We start from the raw sequence: 17,825 nt of genomic DNA, 5'->3' as shown, positions 1-17,825 counted from the left end.
TCTATCTGGTCCAAAGCAAATTCTAAGGACCATCTTATTCTATTTTACTCTGCTTTTGAATTTTGATTCTCTATTGTTGCTTTTTGCATTGCTGAAAAGTGTGGACGGAATATCTGACTCATTTCTACAAGATATTTTGACAAAATGAGTCTAGGTTCCTATTGTTTCTTTGCATTTACATTTGCGTTTGTGTTTCTATGACTATTTCTTTTATAACCCTGTAACGCGATTCCAAATGTAAACGAAAGCGACAAGATCAGGAATTTAGAATCCACTATTCTCTCTCTCGTGTTCAGAATTCAGACATGAAACATCCCCTCTCTTTGGTTTGTTTCCTTAGCGCTCTTGAAGAAGTATGCTCTCACTCCTTTTATGGGCTGGGCTTTGAAACTCAAAGCTACTGAATTTTCGTGGCCCAAATAGTTTTAAGAAATTAACAAAAGTGTAGAGTATTTGTCAACTAAAACATATCTGTGTCATTATACTAGATTTTGATCCATTATCTTATTTTGAAATATATTTTATTTATAACATGTATAACATGTATATTTTTTAATCAGTGTTTTTATGTTATATTTGTAGTAGTGGTTTTATATAATTAGGATGATAAGTATCTATATATAAATATAAAAATATATAATCTTGATGCTAATATAATAGTATAGATGTATATATATATATATATATATGTATTTATAGTTGAGAGGTTTTGAAAGAGTTCAAATATTAAGTGGGTTTTTTTTATATATTATCAGACATATTTTACTATCAAAACTAAAAATTAATTTGGTATCTTTAATTTTCCAAATTTGTAATAATTAAAAACTATAAATGTAATTTTTAAAATTGCCAAAATATAATCTGTTTTGTAGTTTTGTATTTTTTTTTCTTTGTTTTTGGGTGATCATTATGTATATGTAAGGGTATTAGTAGATGATTTGTGTTAATTATGTAAAGTTTTTTAAAGTGTAATTAATATCATTTTCTCAGATTTGTGTAATGGGATGTTGAAATTATTTTTCAATCTTATTAGTCCACATTGAAATATGAATTAAGTCATTTTTGCATATATAACTCGGGCTTGAGACACTATAAGATGGTCTAAAAATATATTAAATATTTTCTTTATGTTGAAATAAAAAAAGACAAAAAAATCTGATTCTTTAGTATTATTAAAAAATCAGATAGTGAAAGTAAAAAGACAATAACTTTGCCGACATATTCCTTTTCTCCGTAACTTCTCTCAAATTAGAAAAGTAATCGACGATCCTCGTTGTTTCCGATTCGAAGATAGAACAAAAAAATCAGAAGGAGTAATCTCATGTCTTGTTCATCTCTGTGTGTTATAAAAGGTAAGTATTACAATACATTCTTAGATGATTAAATCTTTGTTATTTTTTGTTCTTGGTTTTTAACAATTGAAACCACATGCAATTGACAGAGTAAAAGCTCTTTCTCAAGTCCACGGAACAGAGCACTGAGATCTCAGATCTGTTCAGATCTTGTTAAGAACTTGGATCGAAGAGGAATTCAAAGATCTTATAAAAGCATGTAAGTTTTGAAAGCCCGATTCAACTAATCTGTTTTAGTTAAATCTGTTGCTTACTCTTTTTTTTTAAGGAAACAAAGTGAAACAGAAGCTTTAAAAGTCGGTAGATTCACCGAGGATTTGACCATACCAAATATGTAGGTCAGATTTTTCTATATTTGGCCCATCTCTAACATCAATGATGATCTTAAAAAAAAATGTTATTGTTTTGTATTTCAGAGCTGAAGGCAAAATCTTGTGAACAAAGATGAGTTTGGGATGGTTGTCGATTATATCATAAGAAGAGTTGGAAGACAAACAAATGGTAAATATAATTTCCTCTGTTCTTGAGATTTGTAAATAACAGATATCAAATTGTAACGTTTTGTTTGATTTCAGATTTCTTATCAATGTGAGATTGGAATGATTTCGAAGAGTCTGGAGACGATGTGAATCAATCAAAGACTACGGACTTCATTCTCCTATGAAGGAAAACATGACTTCAATATAAAAGTTAAGTTATTTTCAGAAAGTTTGTCTTTTTTACATTAGATATAATATATCTTCCATTGGAACATAGTTTTTCTTTCATCTATTCATCCACGAAAGTCATATTCAATATTTGGAAAATATCAACTTTAGACTTAATGTTGTTTCCTAATTTAACAGCACAAAGCTGACAGTTGAATAATGATTAAGGCCATGAGGCAAAGTCTATCAAAAACCTTGCAGTACACAGATAAGTCTCGGACTATAGGTTTATTTGGTTGATTTAGAAATGAGAAACGGTATATGTGTTTACCGTTTAGTGAGTTGACTTAATTAAATATACAATTGATGTACAGGTGGTGCAGTCTGTTGTACACAACAAGAGATTTACACAGCAGGTCGAGCAGTCAAAAGTTTAGAGACAGAAGCTTAATTCATTTGAAGGACATGGGACAAAGACATGACTGCAAAGAAATACAAACCCAAGTAAGTGCATTTTAAAAGCTTAAAATTTTAGTAATTAGGCTTCAAACTGAAACTGGTAGTTAGGGGAATAAACCAGAAGATTTTTTGATGAATGTTGATTAATTGCATTATACGTGTTTCCTACTTTAGAGACTTAAAAATTAGTGTGTAAATTTTATTAGAGATGAAGCTGACATCTGACTTATCTGGCATTTCGTGTTATGTTTTCAAATATAAAACTTCTGCAGAATTTAAATATGCTTGTTTGAAACAGTCATTAGCTGTAAATAAACATAACAAACAAATATTTTGATGTGGCTTTTAGAAGGCATTTTTTTGTATCAGTTAGGTCATACCATATTGTTTCCGAGAAGATGTAGCTTTGGTCATTGGCGTACATGAAGAAGCTGTCTTTGTATTTGTTTTTGATAAGACATCAGGTGATCCGTGATCAGTGTCACTCTCTTCGCTACTGCAATCATAAACTTGTTCTCTCTCTAATTCAGACTCTTCTGCTAATAAAACAAAATAAAATAAAATTGGTTAATCGATATTTACTTAAATAGATAATCAACAAAGCTAAGGTAAACAATAAAAAGTGTAGACCTTCATAGTCGCACTGGTATGCTTGGTCCTCATCATCCTCACTTGAAGAATTATCATTTACACAACCATCGAATTGAGCTTCCAATGTTTTTCTCCAACTCTTGGTTGTAGTTTTATTCTTGAACTTGTTATCTCCATCAAGTACCTTCCCCTTACCTTTAGCTGAAAATTGCCTTGTTTCTAACCAGAAGAAGTAACCAATTGCAGAAAAGGCTGAAAATATCTTAAAATAATTGTTGGAATTATAGTATTTACCCTTAGTAGATATCTTCGTAACACATGAACCATTTGTAGAAGGTGTTCTAAGTTGAAAAGGCAAGGTACTGGCAGTAGGTAGTACATTGGTAACATCTGTTAGAACCCCTGATTTGGCACCTCGTTTCTTACTGGAAAACGTAGACGGTGTATGGTCAGTGACATCTATCGAGTCTGCTCTCTTTCCCTTTAGAATTGTTGAAACATTGTTAGATCCTCCAATGATGTTGCTGACAGTAGTTTGATTGCTTGATTCTGCTAATTGAAAAAACATGAAATTTTTCATTATTAACCATTAGAAACAACAATTTAACATGTATATAAGGACATATGAGAGTATTATCTTACACATCAACTTATAGGAATTGCTCTTCAATCTTTTTTGTTGGCCATTCTCATGTTTCCCATTATCTATAAAGAAAATTTCTCAATTTAGTATTGAGGTAAAGCACACAAATTATATCACGTTAACTTTGGTTTTGTGGAAGGACTGTTAAACCATTAGTAGGGGTGGTTCCAATAAAAACTCTCGAGGATGGCAAATTAGGATGAATATTGGAGATATCAGCTAGAACCCTTGGAAAAACGTTGCTAAGAGGCACAGAAGTGGAAGTGTTGTTGAAATTAGAACTTTTCGTCTGTGTGTTCTCTGCATCATTGGTGTTCGCTGTTCTCTTTCTTTTTCTTTGTTGCGAGCGTATCAAACCGTCAGATCTTGGAGGGACCTCTTTGTTTGTGTTTGACATTGTAATTCTCTACAATGTCAATTACGGCCACCACTTGGGATGAGAAGGTCTTCTAATTAATTTAGAACCTAAACATAGAAACAAAGTAAAGAAAGATGATGCAGTATCTTAGAAAATATTTTTTTAGTTTTGAAATAATACCGGATTTATTCATCTACTCCATTGATTTCTATATAATTTACATTAATTTTCACTTTTTAATAACAAATATTTTTGGTAATAATACAAATTGCTATTTTGGTGATTTAAAGAAATATACAATCAATGTTAGTTTCAAAATTTAACATTACGTTTACCTTAACTATAACAACTTTAATGGCTGATTTAGATCCATATAATATTAAATATTATATTATCCTCACGAACATAGGTATAGTGATTATTTCTCACCTCGATATGTAATTGAAACTTTTGATTAATTCAAGTATATTTGAATTTGAAGTAGATGATTTTGTGTACATTGGCGTGGATCAAACATTTGACGATCAACTTAATAATGCATTAGGATAAATAGACTGATTGAAAAGCACAAATCCAACATAAGTTTATGAAAGAAAAAAAAACCCAACGATTTAAAAAGAAAAAACCAAAAACCCAAATGCAAAAAAACAATTGACATCAGTCTTCTTCCTAACTTAGCCAGTCTCTTCTGCCTTCTCAACTTTAACAGTCATTAAGCATGGTTTCTTTGATGTTGAACTGATGTCAGGCAGAGAAATAGCCTCATCTTCTTTTCTCTTACTGGATGGTGTGGATACAGACTCGTTAAGTTCTTGGCTATTAGTCAAATAAACAGAACCATGCATAAAAACACATTGATAAGGTCGTTAAGAAAGAAACTCTCGCGTAACAAAATATTGATGTCACCTTAGATTAGACAATTTTACCTCATCAACACTGGTAATTGTCAAGGGCGTTTCAGACTGAACTGGTGTGATTGCACCAGTTAAGCAATTCATCCTGTCTTTGTAGATTTTTCCGACTTTGTATATCTCAGCACCATAAGATACATTATCCTTCTCAACGTATCATCTTTGACCATCAAGTGAAGCCACCTATAGAGTTGACAGACAGTGATTCTTTTAACTGGTCAACACCACTATAATATAGAAAGCATGTCGTTTTTTTTTTATTTCTTTAAGTCATACCGTGGTGAAACTTTCAAGACATAGTCGTTGCATGCCTCACACCACCAAATATGAGTGGTGATCTCAATTCCATTCACTATCTTAATCTTGGTTCCGGTTTTGATCACCTTTTTTGGCATGCATCACAACCAAAGTAATACCAGGACCAATCCATATCAATTTCATATACTGCGCAAGTCACTAAACATTTATCAACCTAAACAATAAAAAATAAAATGGTTAAAACCCACTTACATGCGCTATACAATGTAACATAATTAAAACAAAAGGGTAAACTGTTTACTTGAGTTGATGCTTTCATTTCATAAATGTTTTTAGTGGGGTATAGCAACCACTTATCACGCTGTCCTCGCTTATCTGCCTGATCAATTTGCTTGTTGATGTACTCTTGACTCTCCTCATTACTTTCATAAGGCTTTAGAGTTTTGTCATCCCCAGTATCCCTTACAAAAAACATACTCTCAAAGTTAGTATGATAGACAAATAACTACTGTAAAATAAACAAAAGATCATCCCCTTACATATCTTTAAATGCTTCTGCATCGGGTATTGTAGGGTTGATGATCATTTGAGAAGCATCAAAGGAGTTAGAGATTTGTACTTCTCCTGTTGTGGATACCATTTAGTAGATTAGATATTAGACAGTCTTATGTATATAATAATTGTTATTTTTAACGAAATCTATAGGAATTCAAATATGTACCTCTGAACTTTCCAATTTTGGCAAACCTCAGAAGCAAAGTAACCAATCCATCGTCTTGATTGCAGGCAGAATGGAGAGTGTCGGTTAACTTGCCCCAAATACAGCATGGTATTCTTGAATCACTACCTCACAAGTCAAAAAGCGAGGTTAGTTGTGATTATGTCACTCGAAAATAATTGATTGGATTGAATTTAGATTGACAGAAAAAATTACTTGATGTCTCTTAGGGTGAACTCTAGTTTTTTACGCTGGTTCCCACCAGCACATTGAATAGTTTCGACAGCACCACAATCCAAAACTTGGCCCAACACATCTGTTAATAAAACATTGAAAAGTTATTAAATGTAGCAAGTACACAATTTAATTGCAGAAACTATCCATTACGTTTTTACCTATTAGGAGTTTTTCATCAAGAGTTCCAGATAGAACGCTTTGAAAATCGACCAAATTAAGATATAAGTCATCATTCATGAAATTGGACCGAGAAACCACTGTTGCTTGATTAAATGAAATCTTGTAGATATGGTTTGTTGTGCGATATGCTCCTCCAGCAGGCCTGACTTGGAAGTTTTTGATGTTGCGTCATACTCCAACCAGAAGAAGCCTTCCTTTACTCTCAAAGTAAGTCTTTTTGCAGCTTGCATGAATTTTATGCCCCTTGTACATATTACAATTAAATAAATTAGAAATATTAACATCAATTAAGTCAATGCTCAAGTTATACAACTTTTTTTTTATAAAAAACACTATTCTATTGAAAAAGTTTGGATTGCTTACATTCTCATCAGCCAAAACGAATTCTATGGTTTTCCCCCCTTGATTGATGTTTTGTGTCCACGAATGTAGAACCTTGACATGAACCTTCTTAGTAGTATGCTTTGGCTTCAAGTCGCTGATGGCGGTGATTTGTTCAGTAGAATCATTTGCTGTGTTGTTGAGCGCTTTAGAAGCCATTCTTTTGGTTTTGCGGTATGAGTGTTATAGGAAGAGGCGTGGGTATTTATAATAGGAAGAGGTTATAGGAAGAGTAGATTAGGTTATTTGAAAACTTGTAGGCTACTCTAAATATTTGCGAGATCTTTATCGTTAATAGTACTAAATGCAGTTACCATAAATTTTTAAAATATATTATGTGAGTAAGTTTCACGCAATCTAGATTATAGAAAGATATTTTTGAACTTTGAATGTAGCCTCTGTGTATCTTCATTTTCTCAATTTGGTTGTACATTTGCACCGTGATTGTAGGCGCTACATACCTTCCACCTTTTTTATCGGAAAATCTTATAGGGAATATTATGTTGTTAAAATTATAGTTAGAATAGATATGGTATCGAAACTCTATATTAGAAAAAAACAATCAGTTATTTTAAAATAAACCGTATCTATTAGATATGGGATTGGTTAATTTTTAAAATAATTGATTTCTCATAGATATATATACATTTAACAAATATTGAATATACCAAAGAAATATGGAATAAACTAACCATTAGGTTATGTTTTTAAAATCTTTATCTGTAACAAACATGAGAATGCGTATGTCTAAATAAGTCATATTTTTAATAACTCATATTGTCTAAATAAGCTTTATTTGCACACGTGAGTTGTTCGGAAGTTTTTTTTCATCTTTTAAGTCTTTTCATGAGAATGCGTATGAATACGTTAGGGTATAGGGTTTGAGAAAAGATGAAGATGGTTTCATGTTATAGGGCCTTTATCAGGTTTTCAAAAATGAGGATTATTCTGATATGGATACAGTTTGGGCCTTTATAGTATGCATTCGGTTTGGGCCTTAAGGGTCTGATTGGTTTAAACGCAGCGGTTGCGGTTGCGGTTGCGGGAGTTTGTGGATGCGGGCGGTTGCGGTTTCTAGCGGTTTTAAGAGATTTGTACGAATGGTACTGCGGTTAAAAATTGGTGTGTTTGCGGGTGACTTATGACTGGTTAACTACCAAATGCGTTAATAGTCAAACAATAAATTAACAATATTTAAATTTAATATAATTATAAAAATATAAAAAATCATAAAATTATAATAAATATAAAATTTCTATTTAGAAAGTTATAATTTTAATTTTTGAAAATTTATTGAAATTGTTTTTATTATAAAATTTTATAATATTAATTAAATATAATAGATATATTTTAATATTTTCATAATTTCAATTTTAAAATTTTTATTTAATATTTTTACTTTTGTATATATATTGTTTTAAAAAAAAATAAAAAAAATTTTACCCTCCCGCAACCGTCCGCAACCGCAAACGCTAGCGGGAGCCAACTTTTGAATTTATGAGATTCAGAGCGGTTTGAGGCGGTTTAAAGCGATTTGAGTGATTGTTGCAACCCGACGACAACCACTACCAACCGCAAAAGCTGCGTTTGCGGGTGGTAGCGGGAAAACCAGTCGCCCCCTAAGTCATTGACGATTTGTAAAAAAAAAATTAAAGGGAATGGCATTTGGTGGTAATTATTTTGAAAAGGCAGGGGCAGAATCCCTAATAGTATAGATAGTTAGTTGATAGTATTATAATTCTAAATGTTGGTAAAGTTTAGCCAGAGGGACTTTTCTACACAAAAGGAACTTGGTAAAAAAGAAAAAAAAAAAAAAACATTTGACATTAGTGTGTTCGCATCATTGGCGGAGCTAGGTGAGGAGTGGGTGGGGCAGCTGCACCCCATGATTTTTTTGATTTTTTTTCTTTGGGTTTAATTATGTTTAGAATTTTAATAATACCCTGGATGAAAATTTGAATTTATAAATATATTTCTACTGTTTTGTCGTTTTGCCCCATGTAGAAATTCATCCTAGATCCACCACTGGTTCACATTATATTGTCATGTGACAGTTTCACAGCGATTTGATAATGAGTACGCTGACGTGTCACATTCCGCTAAACTCTACATAAATATGTTCATACTATTTACTATTTTACGGGTTTTTTTCAATATAAAACTCACGTGCATTGTTATACGGGTTATATAAAAGTTTCACGTAAAAATATAACTTGCAAAAAATTCACTAATGATTAGGCATATTTTATTTTTACTTAATTTTATTTTAAAATTTTTATCTTTCATGTGTTATTTTGAACAAAAATGTTTTTAATGTTAATTAACAGTATCTTTATATATTTATCAACCACTTTTATATCTTTTTACATATACGTATATGTGCACATTTATATAACTAAATATTTATCACAAGTAATAATTTTAATTCTCTTAAAATTGGAATATTATTTTTAATGTTTTCTTTCACCATCGACCAAATTGTAATGAAATATTTTATCTTAATAATTTTCTTTTCTTTTTTTCAACTATTATCTATGTTTAATTTTATTTTTCATGCATTTAAAAATTATAATATAAAACTATTGGTTCGATATCAAAATTGGCTAAAATTCATATAATATGAAACCAAAACAAAAATAATGGTTTTGGATTATCATCGGAAAAAAACAAAAACCTCAAGCATTTTAATTGAACAAACCAAAATAAAATATTGATTTATAATGGTAGTTATATTTTAGTTGAAAGAACGAAAAAACCGATCTAAAAATGAACCGATATCCAAATTAAAAATACCTAATACTCCTATGTTCTGAAATGTAAGATGTTAGAATAATTTTTATGTTCCAATATATAAGATGTTCTCATCTTTTTAGGTAACTTTAAGTTTATTAAAAACTGTTTAGTCAATCAAATTTAATAGTTCTATTTTGTAATTGGTTGAGTAGTTTTTAGTTTATAATTTTAATGATACCATAAAAAGTAATTTTCTCAACAAGTGTGTACTACCCAAAACATTTTACATTTCATAACAGAGAGAATATTTTTTTTCTTAAAAAATAACAAAATTAATAATCTTATTTCGTGCAAATTGCACAGATTATTACCTAGTCTATAATTATTACCTAGGCATGTAGTATTGTCGGTTGTCGAATCGTCTATGTAATCTTTCTCATGTCATAATTGTAACATAATAATAAATCAGCGTTAAAAAAAAAATCTATAATTATACTCCTCATAAATGAGCAAAAGCTCAAAATCCATTGCACATAGACTTACCTTGTATGAACGATTCTTTCTTTATATGGAAACTAACCGTTTGATACTTCAATCGCATTTTGTTTCTTCATTTCCCTTACTACTCTAAAATAATGATTTCTAATTATAAAAACATCTTAATCAAATCACTACAAGAAAACAGCGTAATTCTGACGGACATTCTGACGGAAAATGAGATCCTCGGAATATTCCGACAGGAAATTCCGAGAAAACCCAAAATTTGGGCTTCCTCGGAATTTCCTCGGAATATACCGATGAAATAGAGGAAATCATATTCTTCGGAAAACACCGACGAATATCCGAGGATATATTATAGCCGTTAGAGAGCCGTTGGGGAATTTAAAAAATTCCGAGGAAAAAGTCGTTGCCGTCGGGATTCCGTCGGAATTTCCTCGGTACTGTCGGCAGCATTTCATCTATAAATACCCGCACCTCCAACCTCTTCATTCACTCCATTTCTTCATCCTCTCACATACTATATTTACACACGAATTTGATTGAAAAAGCATGTCTTCTTCAAATTATTATCGTTCTTGGATCGATCGACCTCATTTGGATCCGAACACGAGATTGCTTACGGAAGAATACCAACGAGGTATAACCGAATTCATGGGGTAAGTTCAACGACAACCGGAAGCAGAAACGGGTACGTTAAGATGTCCTTCCTCTAATTGTAAAAACAGAAAGATTATTAAAGAGTGGGATGTTTGGACTCATCTATATTTGAATGGGTTTACACGAAGTTACAAAATTTGGTATCATCATGGAGAAACTGATTATAAATATGGTAGTACTAGTGAACCTCAGCATGCGGTTAGGTTAGAAGAACCAATTAGAATGGATTTAAATTATGGTATGGGTACTGAGCAGATGGTAAATGATCATTTTAGAGGGGAAGATTTACCCAATGCAGAAGCTATGAGATTTTATGATATGTTGGATGCTGGAAAGCAACCCTTGTACGAAGGTTGCAGAGATGGTCATTCAGCTTTATCATCTGCAACAAGACTGATGGGCATTAAAACAGATTATAATTTGGCTGAAAACTGTGTGGATGCGATTGATGATTTTGTAAAAGGTATTCTACCTGAGGATAATGTAGCCCCTGGTTCATACTACGAGGTTCAGAAACTAGTAGCTGGTCTTGGTTTATCGTATCAGGTAATAGATGTATGCAGCGATAACTGCATGATTTATTGGAGGGAGGATGAACAGCGGGTTACATGCAAATTTTGTGGAAAGGCTCGTTATAAAGATACGAGTAGAAGAGTTCTTGTGCCTTTTAAAAGGATGTGGTATTTGCCTTTGACGGAAAGGTTGCAGAAGTTGTATCAGCCTGAACGCACAGCACAACCAATGAGATGGCATGCGGAGCATTCAACAAATGGTGAGATTAGACATCCTTCAGATGCAAAAGCGTGGAAGCATTTCCAATCAACATATCCCGACTTTGCGTATGAGAGAAGAAATGTCTACCTTGGATTATGTACTGATGGTTCAGCCCGTTTGGCAAGAGTGGAAGACAGTATTCTCTATGACCAGTCATTCTTACACCAGATAACTTACCGCTAAACTTGTGCTTGCGACGAGAGTTTTTGTTTCTCTTCATTCTCGTTCGCGGACCAGAGCATCCTAAGAGATCACTTGATGTGTTTCTTCAGCCACTAATATATGAGTTTCAACAACTATGGGCTCAAGGTGCTGAAACATACGATGTTTCATGTAAAGAAAACTTTCAAATGCGGGCAGTACTTATGTGGACAATAAGTGATTTTCCAGGATATGGTATGTTATCTGGATGGACAACGCATGGAAGGCTATCATGTCCATATTGTCAAGATAACACTGATGCTTTCCAACTAAAACACGGAAGGAAAACGTGTTGGTTTGACTGTCACAGGAGATTCCTACCACCTGATCATCCATATCGTAGGAGTAGGAATTTGTTTACAAAGAAAAAGAGGGTGTTTGACAGTCCACCTCCGGAAATTTGTGGGGCAGATTTGTCGACACAACTAAGAGATTTTGGTGCAGAAAGGACGCCAGACCAAGGTGGAGATGTGCATTATCCGGTAGATTCTGTTGGAGAACTACATAACTGGCACAAAAAGAGTATTTTCTGGGATTTGCTATACTGGAAGGATCATCTGCTGAGGCATACTTTAGATTTCATGCATATTGAAAGAACTTTTTTGACAATCTCATGAACACGATCCTTAACGTTCAAGGTAAAACAAAGGATAATTTGAAGTCAAGACTGGATGTAGTCGATATATGTGCTCGTTCAGAACTTCATGTTGATGAGAATGGTAGGGCTCATTTTCCCATATACTGACTTGATGTAAAGGGAAAAGATGCGTTCTTTGATTGGATTTCAAACGATGTAGAATTTCCAGACGGTTACGCATCTAATTTGCATAACTGTGTCGACATAAAGGAAGGAAAATTTATCGTCTTGAAGAGTCACGATTGCCATGTAATGATGCAGCGCCTCCTTCCGTTTGCCTTCAAGGAACTATTACCAAAGAATGTTCATGAAGCAATTGCAGGGATTAGTGTTTTCTTCCGCGATTTATGCACGAGATCAGTGAATCTTGAAGGTATTGAAAATTTGAAGACTAACATAGCCGTGATTCAGTGCAACCTTGAGAAGATATTTCCTCCATCATTTTTTGATGTTATGGAGCATCTTGTTATTCACCTAGCAAGAGAATTGGAACTTGGTGGTCCTGTGCAGTATAGATGGATGTATTTGTATGAGCGGTATATGTACCATTTGAAGAAGATGGTGAAAAATTATAGTAGGGTGGAAGGTTCTATAATCGCGCAGATGATAAATTCAGAAACTTCAAACTTTGCCGAATTTTACTTTCCAGCAGAAGTGCAGACCAAAAACAGAAGATCTGCTCGGCATGATGATAGAGGCGAACGGGCAACATATCATGTTACGGTTCCAGACATCTTCACAGATGTTGGACGACTTAGCGGAAAATCAAAGGACGGTCGACTTACTGAGCAGGAGCACAGTCATTTGCAAACATATTTACTCACCAACTGCGAAGATGTTCTTCAATATGAGAGGTAAATAAATTAGCTTACAAATTTTTATTTTAACACGTTGAAATTTAAATCTTAACTAATTATATTATTGTCAACATATGTACATGATTTTCATGGCAGAAAAGCGGTTCGAATATAGATACGCCACAGAGGAGGAACTTGAAGAACTGAAGCAAAGAGAATTTTCTGGATGGATGCTTACTTATGTGAGTGCTTTAAACAAATTAAAATATTATTTATCACATATTTATACTAATTCACATATATTGATATAACATATATATGTGCTATTAATAGGTGTCTGCTGATATGACCAGAGGTGAAACATTTGACGATTGGATACGCAAGATGGTGTGTGGACCAGAGTATGTTGTGAAGTCATATCCGAGATTTTGTTCTCGAGGATATGCATTCACAACTCAAAAGAGGAGACGTTCGAGTACGACTTATGATGCTGACGTTTGTTCTGCATCTGGAGATGATATATACTACGGAAACATACGGGAGATTATGGAAATCAAGTATCCGGGCATGGTTGGATTGCGCTGTACTGTTTTCTATTGTGATTGGTACGACAACACTCCAGATCGAGGTGTGAGAACAGATGCATTTGGTGTTACATCAGTACATTCGAGGCGAAAGTTGCAATATTATGATCCTTTCATTCTACCTTCTCAGGCCGATCAGGTAATTAAATATAAATATATCAATTATTCATAATGATTCATCATCATGTGTATTAATAACACTTATTTACAAATTAAATAATTTTTTAAATGTTACAGGCTTGTTATATAAAATACCCCCGGGTTAGGAACAGAGATGATCCATGGGTCACTGTTACTTCACTCAACCCGAGAGGTCGAGTTCAGAGAAGTTCTGAGCTGGAAGACCCACTACAACCAAGCACATCCGGTAACTTAAGTGCAGCAGAAGATTTAGCTGCAGTTGGCCCTGTAGTCGATTTAACCGACTTTGGAGAGGAAGCCGTCGTTCACGTAGAGGATGAACCAGAGATCAGAGAGTTTCACCAAGATCCAGATTCAGATTCATCTGGTGATGATGACTCAGAAACAGAGCAGCATCGCCTTTTTTTTTAATATAAGAATACCGAGGAAATTCCGAGGGATAATAGGATTTAGGGATTTCCTCAGAATTTCCTCAGAATAGTCTGATGCTTTTCCGACGATTTAGGGCTTTTCTTTTAGGGTTTCTGTTTCCTCGGAAAAGCCTCGGAATGTTCCGAGGAAAAACTAGTGTTCCTCGGAATTTCCTCGGAATATTCCGAGGTTTTTCCGAGGAAATAGGATTTTTAAACCAAAAACAACGTTTTGCGGTTTGAACAACACTTATATAACCTTTATTATGTGTCTTAGACTGATTATGAAGTCAAAAATTTGTTCCTTACCCTATAATAAACACCTTCCTATTGTATGAACCAAATCCCCACAACATAAGAGAAACATTTATACACTTTAATGAACGGTGAAGGGAATACTTACAATTCGTTTCGAAATTTTGTTATTTCAAAGTTTATGATCATCTATACAAAGATTCCTCAGTGGTATGTATTGCATTTGTATAAGAAATGATATAGGGCAAAAAAATTTGATGTTTTGAAATCCCAAACATGTGTTCCTCGGAATTTTCTCGGAATAGCCCAAGGAAATTCCGACGGATATTTAAGTGTCCGTCGGAATTTCCTTGTCGGAATTTCCTCAGAATATTTTCATTTAACCGGGCAAACCAGCCGCCAACTATTTCGCGAATATTGAAATTAAAAATACCGAGGAAATTCCGACGGATAGTTTCCGTCGGACCCTAGGTTTTATAAACACGAAACACTTCTTCTTCCCTATTTCTCTCTTCTTCCTCCGGCGATCTCTCTCTTCTTCCGGCAATCTCCCCCTTCTCTCGCGACGATCTCCGGCGAATCCTCTCTATTCCAGCACAAATCATGTAAGGACCCTATCCCACTCTCTTAGGTTCTATTTGTTAGGTTTTTATGTAGATTTGATGATTTTAGAAATTTTTTGATTGATTTTTGTTAGGGTGATTGGTTAGGATTGTGATTCGGTTGTGTAATAGGTTCAGAATTGTGATTTGGTTGGATAATTTGTTGTGTTGAATTGATTTAGAACTTTTTTTATAAATTTTTTATTATTTTTGTATTTATAAAATCGATTTTGGATTTTACAAAACGTTTTTTGTATATAAATTTGATTTTTGGATTTATAAAAGATGATTTCATATTTATAAAAATATTTATATTTATTAAAACTAATTTTGTATTTATAAAACATTTTTTGATTTATAAACACTATTTTATTATTTTTTGTATTTATAAAAACTATTTTTAAATATGTTTTTCAATTAATATTTATTAAAACTATTTCCAAATATGTTTTTTTAATTTATATATTTATTATAACTAATTTTAAATATTTTTCCAATTAATATTTATTAAAACTATTTTTAAATATGTTTTTTTTTTTAATTTACAGTTCTACTGGTGATCAGATCTGGTCTCGATCTCGTCCTGCCTCACCACTAGGTCGTAGTGGTACGGGGAGCCACTCTCAGGGTTCGTCCAGCCACTCTCAGGGTTCGTCCAGCCACTCTCGGGGGTCGAGCAGCCACTGTCGGGATTCTTCATTTCTCGCTCCGGTTTTTGCTCCCGCTGCTGCACCCCCTCCCGTTGATGCACCCCCTCCCACTGCTGCACCCCCTCCCGCTCCTCCAGTCGTTCCGGGAGTGATGACTGTTGCCCAGTTGGTTCAACAGCCCGGTCGTGAGCATCTTCCCTATCTCACTCCGTGTCCAAAGGGACGACGTCTAACATGGTAATTAAAAGTCTTTTTTTTTCCTTTCATTAAAATTTGATTCATTATTAATAATTTGTTTCTTATATTAGGTTCAACCGATCCGGGAACGGGATCAGCGCATGGATCAACATTATGATGTACTCGAACCTCAGGAAGGGATATTCGACTTTCACTCACTTCCCTGCCGAGGACCAGGAGATGTGGTTTCGTCAGTTTGCGGTAAGTATTCTAATTTTTTTACTTATATTTTTAATCTTTAATATAAAATTTCTACAAATTGTGTTTTTTTTTTCAGCAAGAGTTCACCTGGAATCCTGATCACACGAACTTTATTTGTGACGCCTTCGTCTATAAAGTTATGGACAACTATGAGAAGCAGATCTACGAGTGGAAGCAGAAGTGGCTCATCAACCAGGTTTTTTTTAATTTATTAAACAATTTTTTTGAATTTATTCAACTATTTTTGGATTTATTAAACTATTTTATATTTTTTTTATTAAAAGGTCCCGAAGTCGATCAACAACACGGTCTGGGAGGAGTTGTGTCTGCATTGGGATAAGGACGAGACGAAAGCTACCTCCGTGACCAACTCCGCCAACCGCAAGAGCGATCGTGGCGGGAAGGGCATGTACAAGCACAATTTGGGTGTCCAGACTATTGTCACTCTGGGGGATCGCTTGGTAAGTTCAATCTCTTTTTTTTTTTTAATTATTTAAGTATTTTTATTTTATTTTTTATGGTTTTCTTCTAATTTCTAATGTTTGTTTAACTTTTGTTTTTTCAAGGCAGATGAAAATGATGGCGAGCCGGTTGATGATTTCGTCCTAATGAAGACGGCGCATACCAACAAGCACACCGGGGAGATTGATGATGGTGTTGTGAGGGATGTGCTCAGCCTGATCGAAACTTAGAAGGAAGACGAAGAGACCCGTCTATCTTAGTTTCAAACCGACCTAGGCGCCACTTCGACGGCTTCGACCAACTTGTCCCGGATTCGAATCAACGAAATCGTTGAATCGGTATATTCTTTATAAAAAAGTTCAATTCATTTATTTCTTTATTTTCATTTTATCATCTTTTCTATTATTTAAATTTGTTTATTTTCTATTTCAGTCGGTTCCAAAGAAGAAGGGACGTTTGGTCGGTTTGGGTCGTCGAGCCCGGTCGGTTCCTCCTTCTGCACCACAGCCCTATGTTGATCCAGAAGTGCTTATGGACCAGTTGAAGGACAAAGATGACCGCATAGCTGCGTTGGAGCAAAAGATGACGGATCAAGAGGCGGGATGTGAGGCAACGAGGAAGCAGAACGAGCAAATGATGGAGATGATGAAGAGGATGTACCCGAACGAGCAGTTCCTGTAGTTTTTTTTTTTTTTTCAAAAACTCTGAATGTTTTATTTTGGTATGTACAACTTTGAATATTGTCTAATATGTTTTCTATTTCAATTTTAATTTTATATTTTTGAATTTCAATTTAAAAAAAAAATTATTTTTGGAAATATTCCGAGGAAGTGTATCCCTCGGGATATTCCGACGACAACTTCCTCGGAATAGTCCGAGGGCATATCTCCTCGGAATATCCCAACGGATACACTTCCTCGGAATATTTCGACGGAAAAGGTTTCTAGGAATATTCTGACGGCCAAGGTTCGTCGGAAGATTCCGACGGCCGAGGTTCGTCGGAATATTCCGATACCTCTTTTATCCCGGAATGTTTCCGAGGACCGTTCCATCGGAAATATCCGAGGAGATACCGACGAACAGTCCTAGGAAATGTTTCTTCGGAATCTTTAATTCTCGGTATTCCCTCGGAATTATCCGAGGAAATTCCGAGGAAATTTTACTTTCCGACGAGAAATTTCCGACGACCATTCTGGTCGGTATGTCCTCGGAATACCGTTATTCTGAGGACATACCGACGATATTTGT

The 17,825-nt window shown here is 34.2% G+C and overlaps 1 protein-coding gene across 6 annotated transcripts; it reads left to right on the top strand.

Annotated features, from left to right (window-relative positions):
* Positions 1-1,215: 1,215 nt before the first annotated feature.
* On the top strand, positions 1,216-17,246 carry LOC111208459. Of its 6 annotated transcripts, XM_048752982.1 has the most exons (13): positions 1,216-1,352; positions 1,442-1,551; positions 1,630-1,690; positions 1,769-1,853; positions 1,928-2,041; positions 2,198-2,503; positions 6,006-6,086; positions 6,461-6,561; positions 15,576-15,914; positions 15,986-16,115; positions 16,192-16,311; positions 16,400-16,576; positions 16,682-17,246. In XM_048752982.1, exons 6-13 carry the CDS (start codon positions 2,366-2,368, stop codon positions 16,805-16,807), a joined length of 1,212 nt encoding a protein of 403 aa, XP_048608939.1. In that variant the 5' UTR covers positions 1,216-1,352; positions 1,442-1,551; positions 1,630-1,690; positions 1,769-1,853; positions 1,928-2,041; positions 2,198-2,365; the 3' UTR covers positions 16,808-17,246. The 6 variants fall into 6 exon arrangements, 5 of the variants coding, with proteins under 5 accessions (XP_048608939.1, XP_048608940.1, XP_048608942.1 ...); XM_048752983.1 differs by having other exon boundaries at positions 1,630-1,686; positions 1,928-2,503; XM_048752985.1 differs by having other exon boundaries at positions 1,928-2,503; positions 6,492-6,561.
* The last annotated feature ends 579 nt before the right edge of the window (positions 17,247-17,825 follow it).

Source organism: Brassica napus, chromosome C3 (assembly GCF_020379485.1).
Source record: "Brassica napus cultivar Da-Ae chromosome C3, Da-Ae, whole genome shotgun sequence".
Lineage (NCBI taxonomy): Eukaryota > Viridiplantae > Streptophyta > Magnoliopsida > Brassicales > Brassicaceae > Brassica > Brassica napus.
The sequence above is the reverse complement of the archived record's forward strand: the minus strand, read 5'-3'. Positions and strand labels throughout refer to the sequence as shown.

What these genes read in the sequence shown, in the direction of transcription:
- LOC111208459 (XM_048752983.1), top strand. Translation starts at nt 2,366, where the DNA reads ATGTACAGGTGGTGCAGTCTGTTGTACACAACAAGAGATTTACACAGC. An exon ending in CTCACAAGTCAAAAAGCGAG is followed by an intron (nt 6,087 to 6,460) that starts GTTAGTTGTGAT and finishes GAAATCTTGTAG; the next exon opens with ATATGGTTTGTTGTGCGATA. An exon ending in AGCCTTCCTTTACTCTCAAA is followed by an intron (nt 6,562 to 15,575) that starts GTAAGTCTTTTT and finishes TTTAATTTACAG; the next exon opens with TTCTACTGGTGATCAGATCT.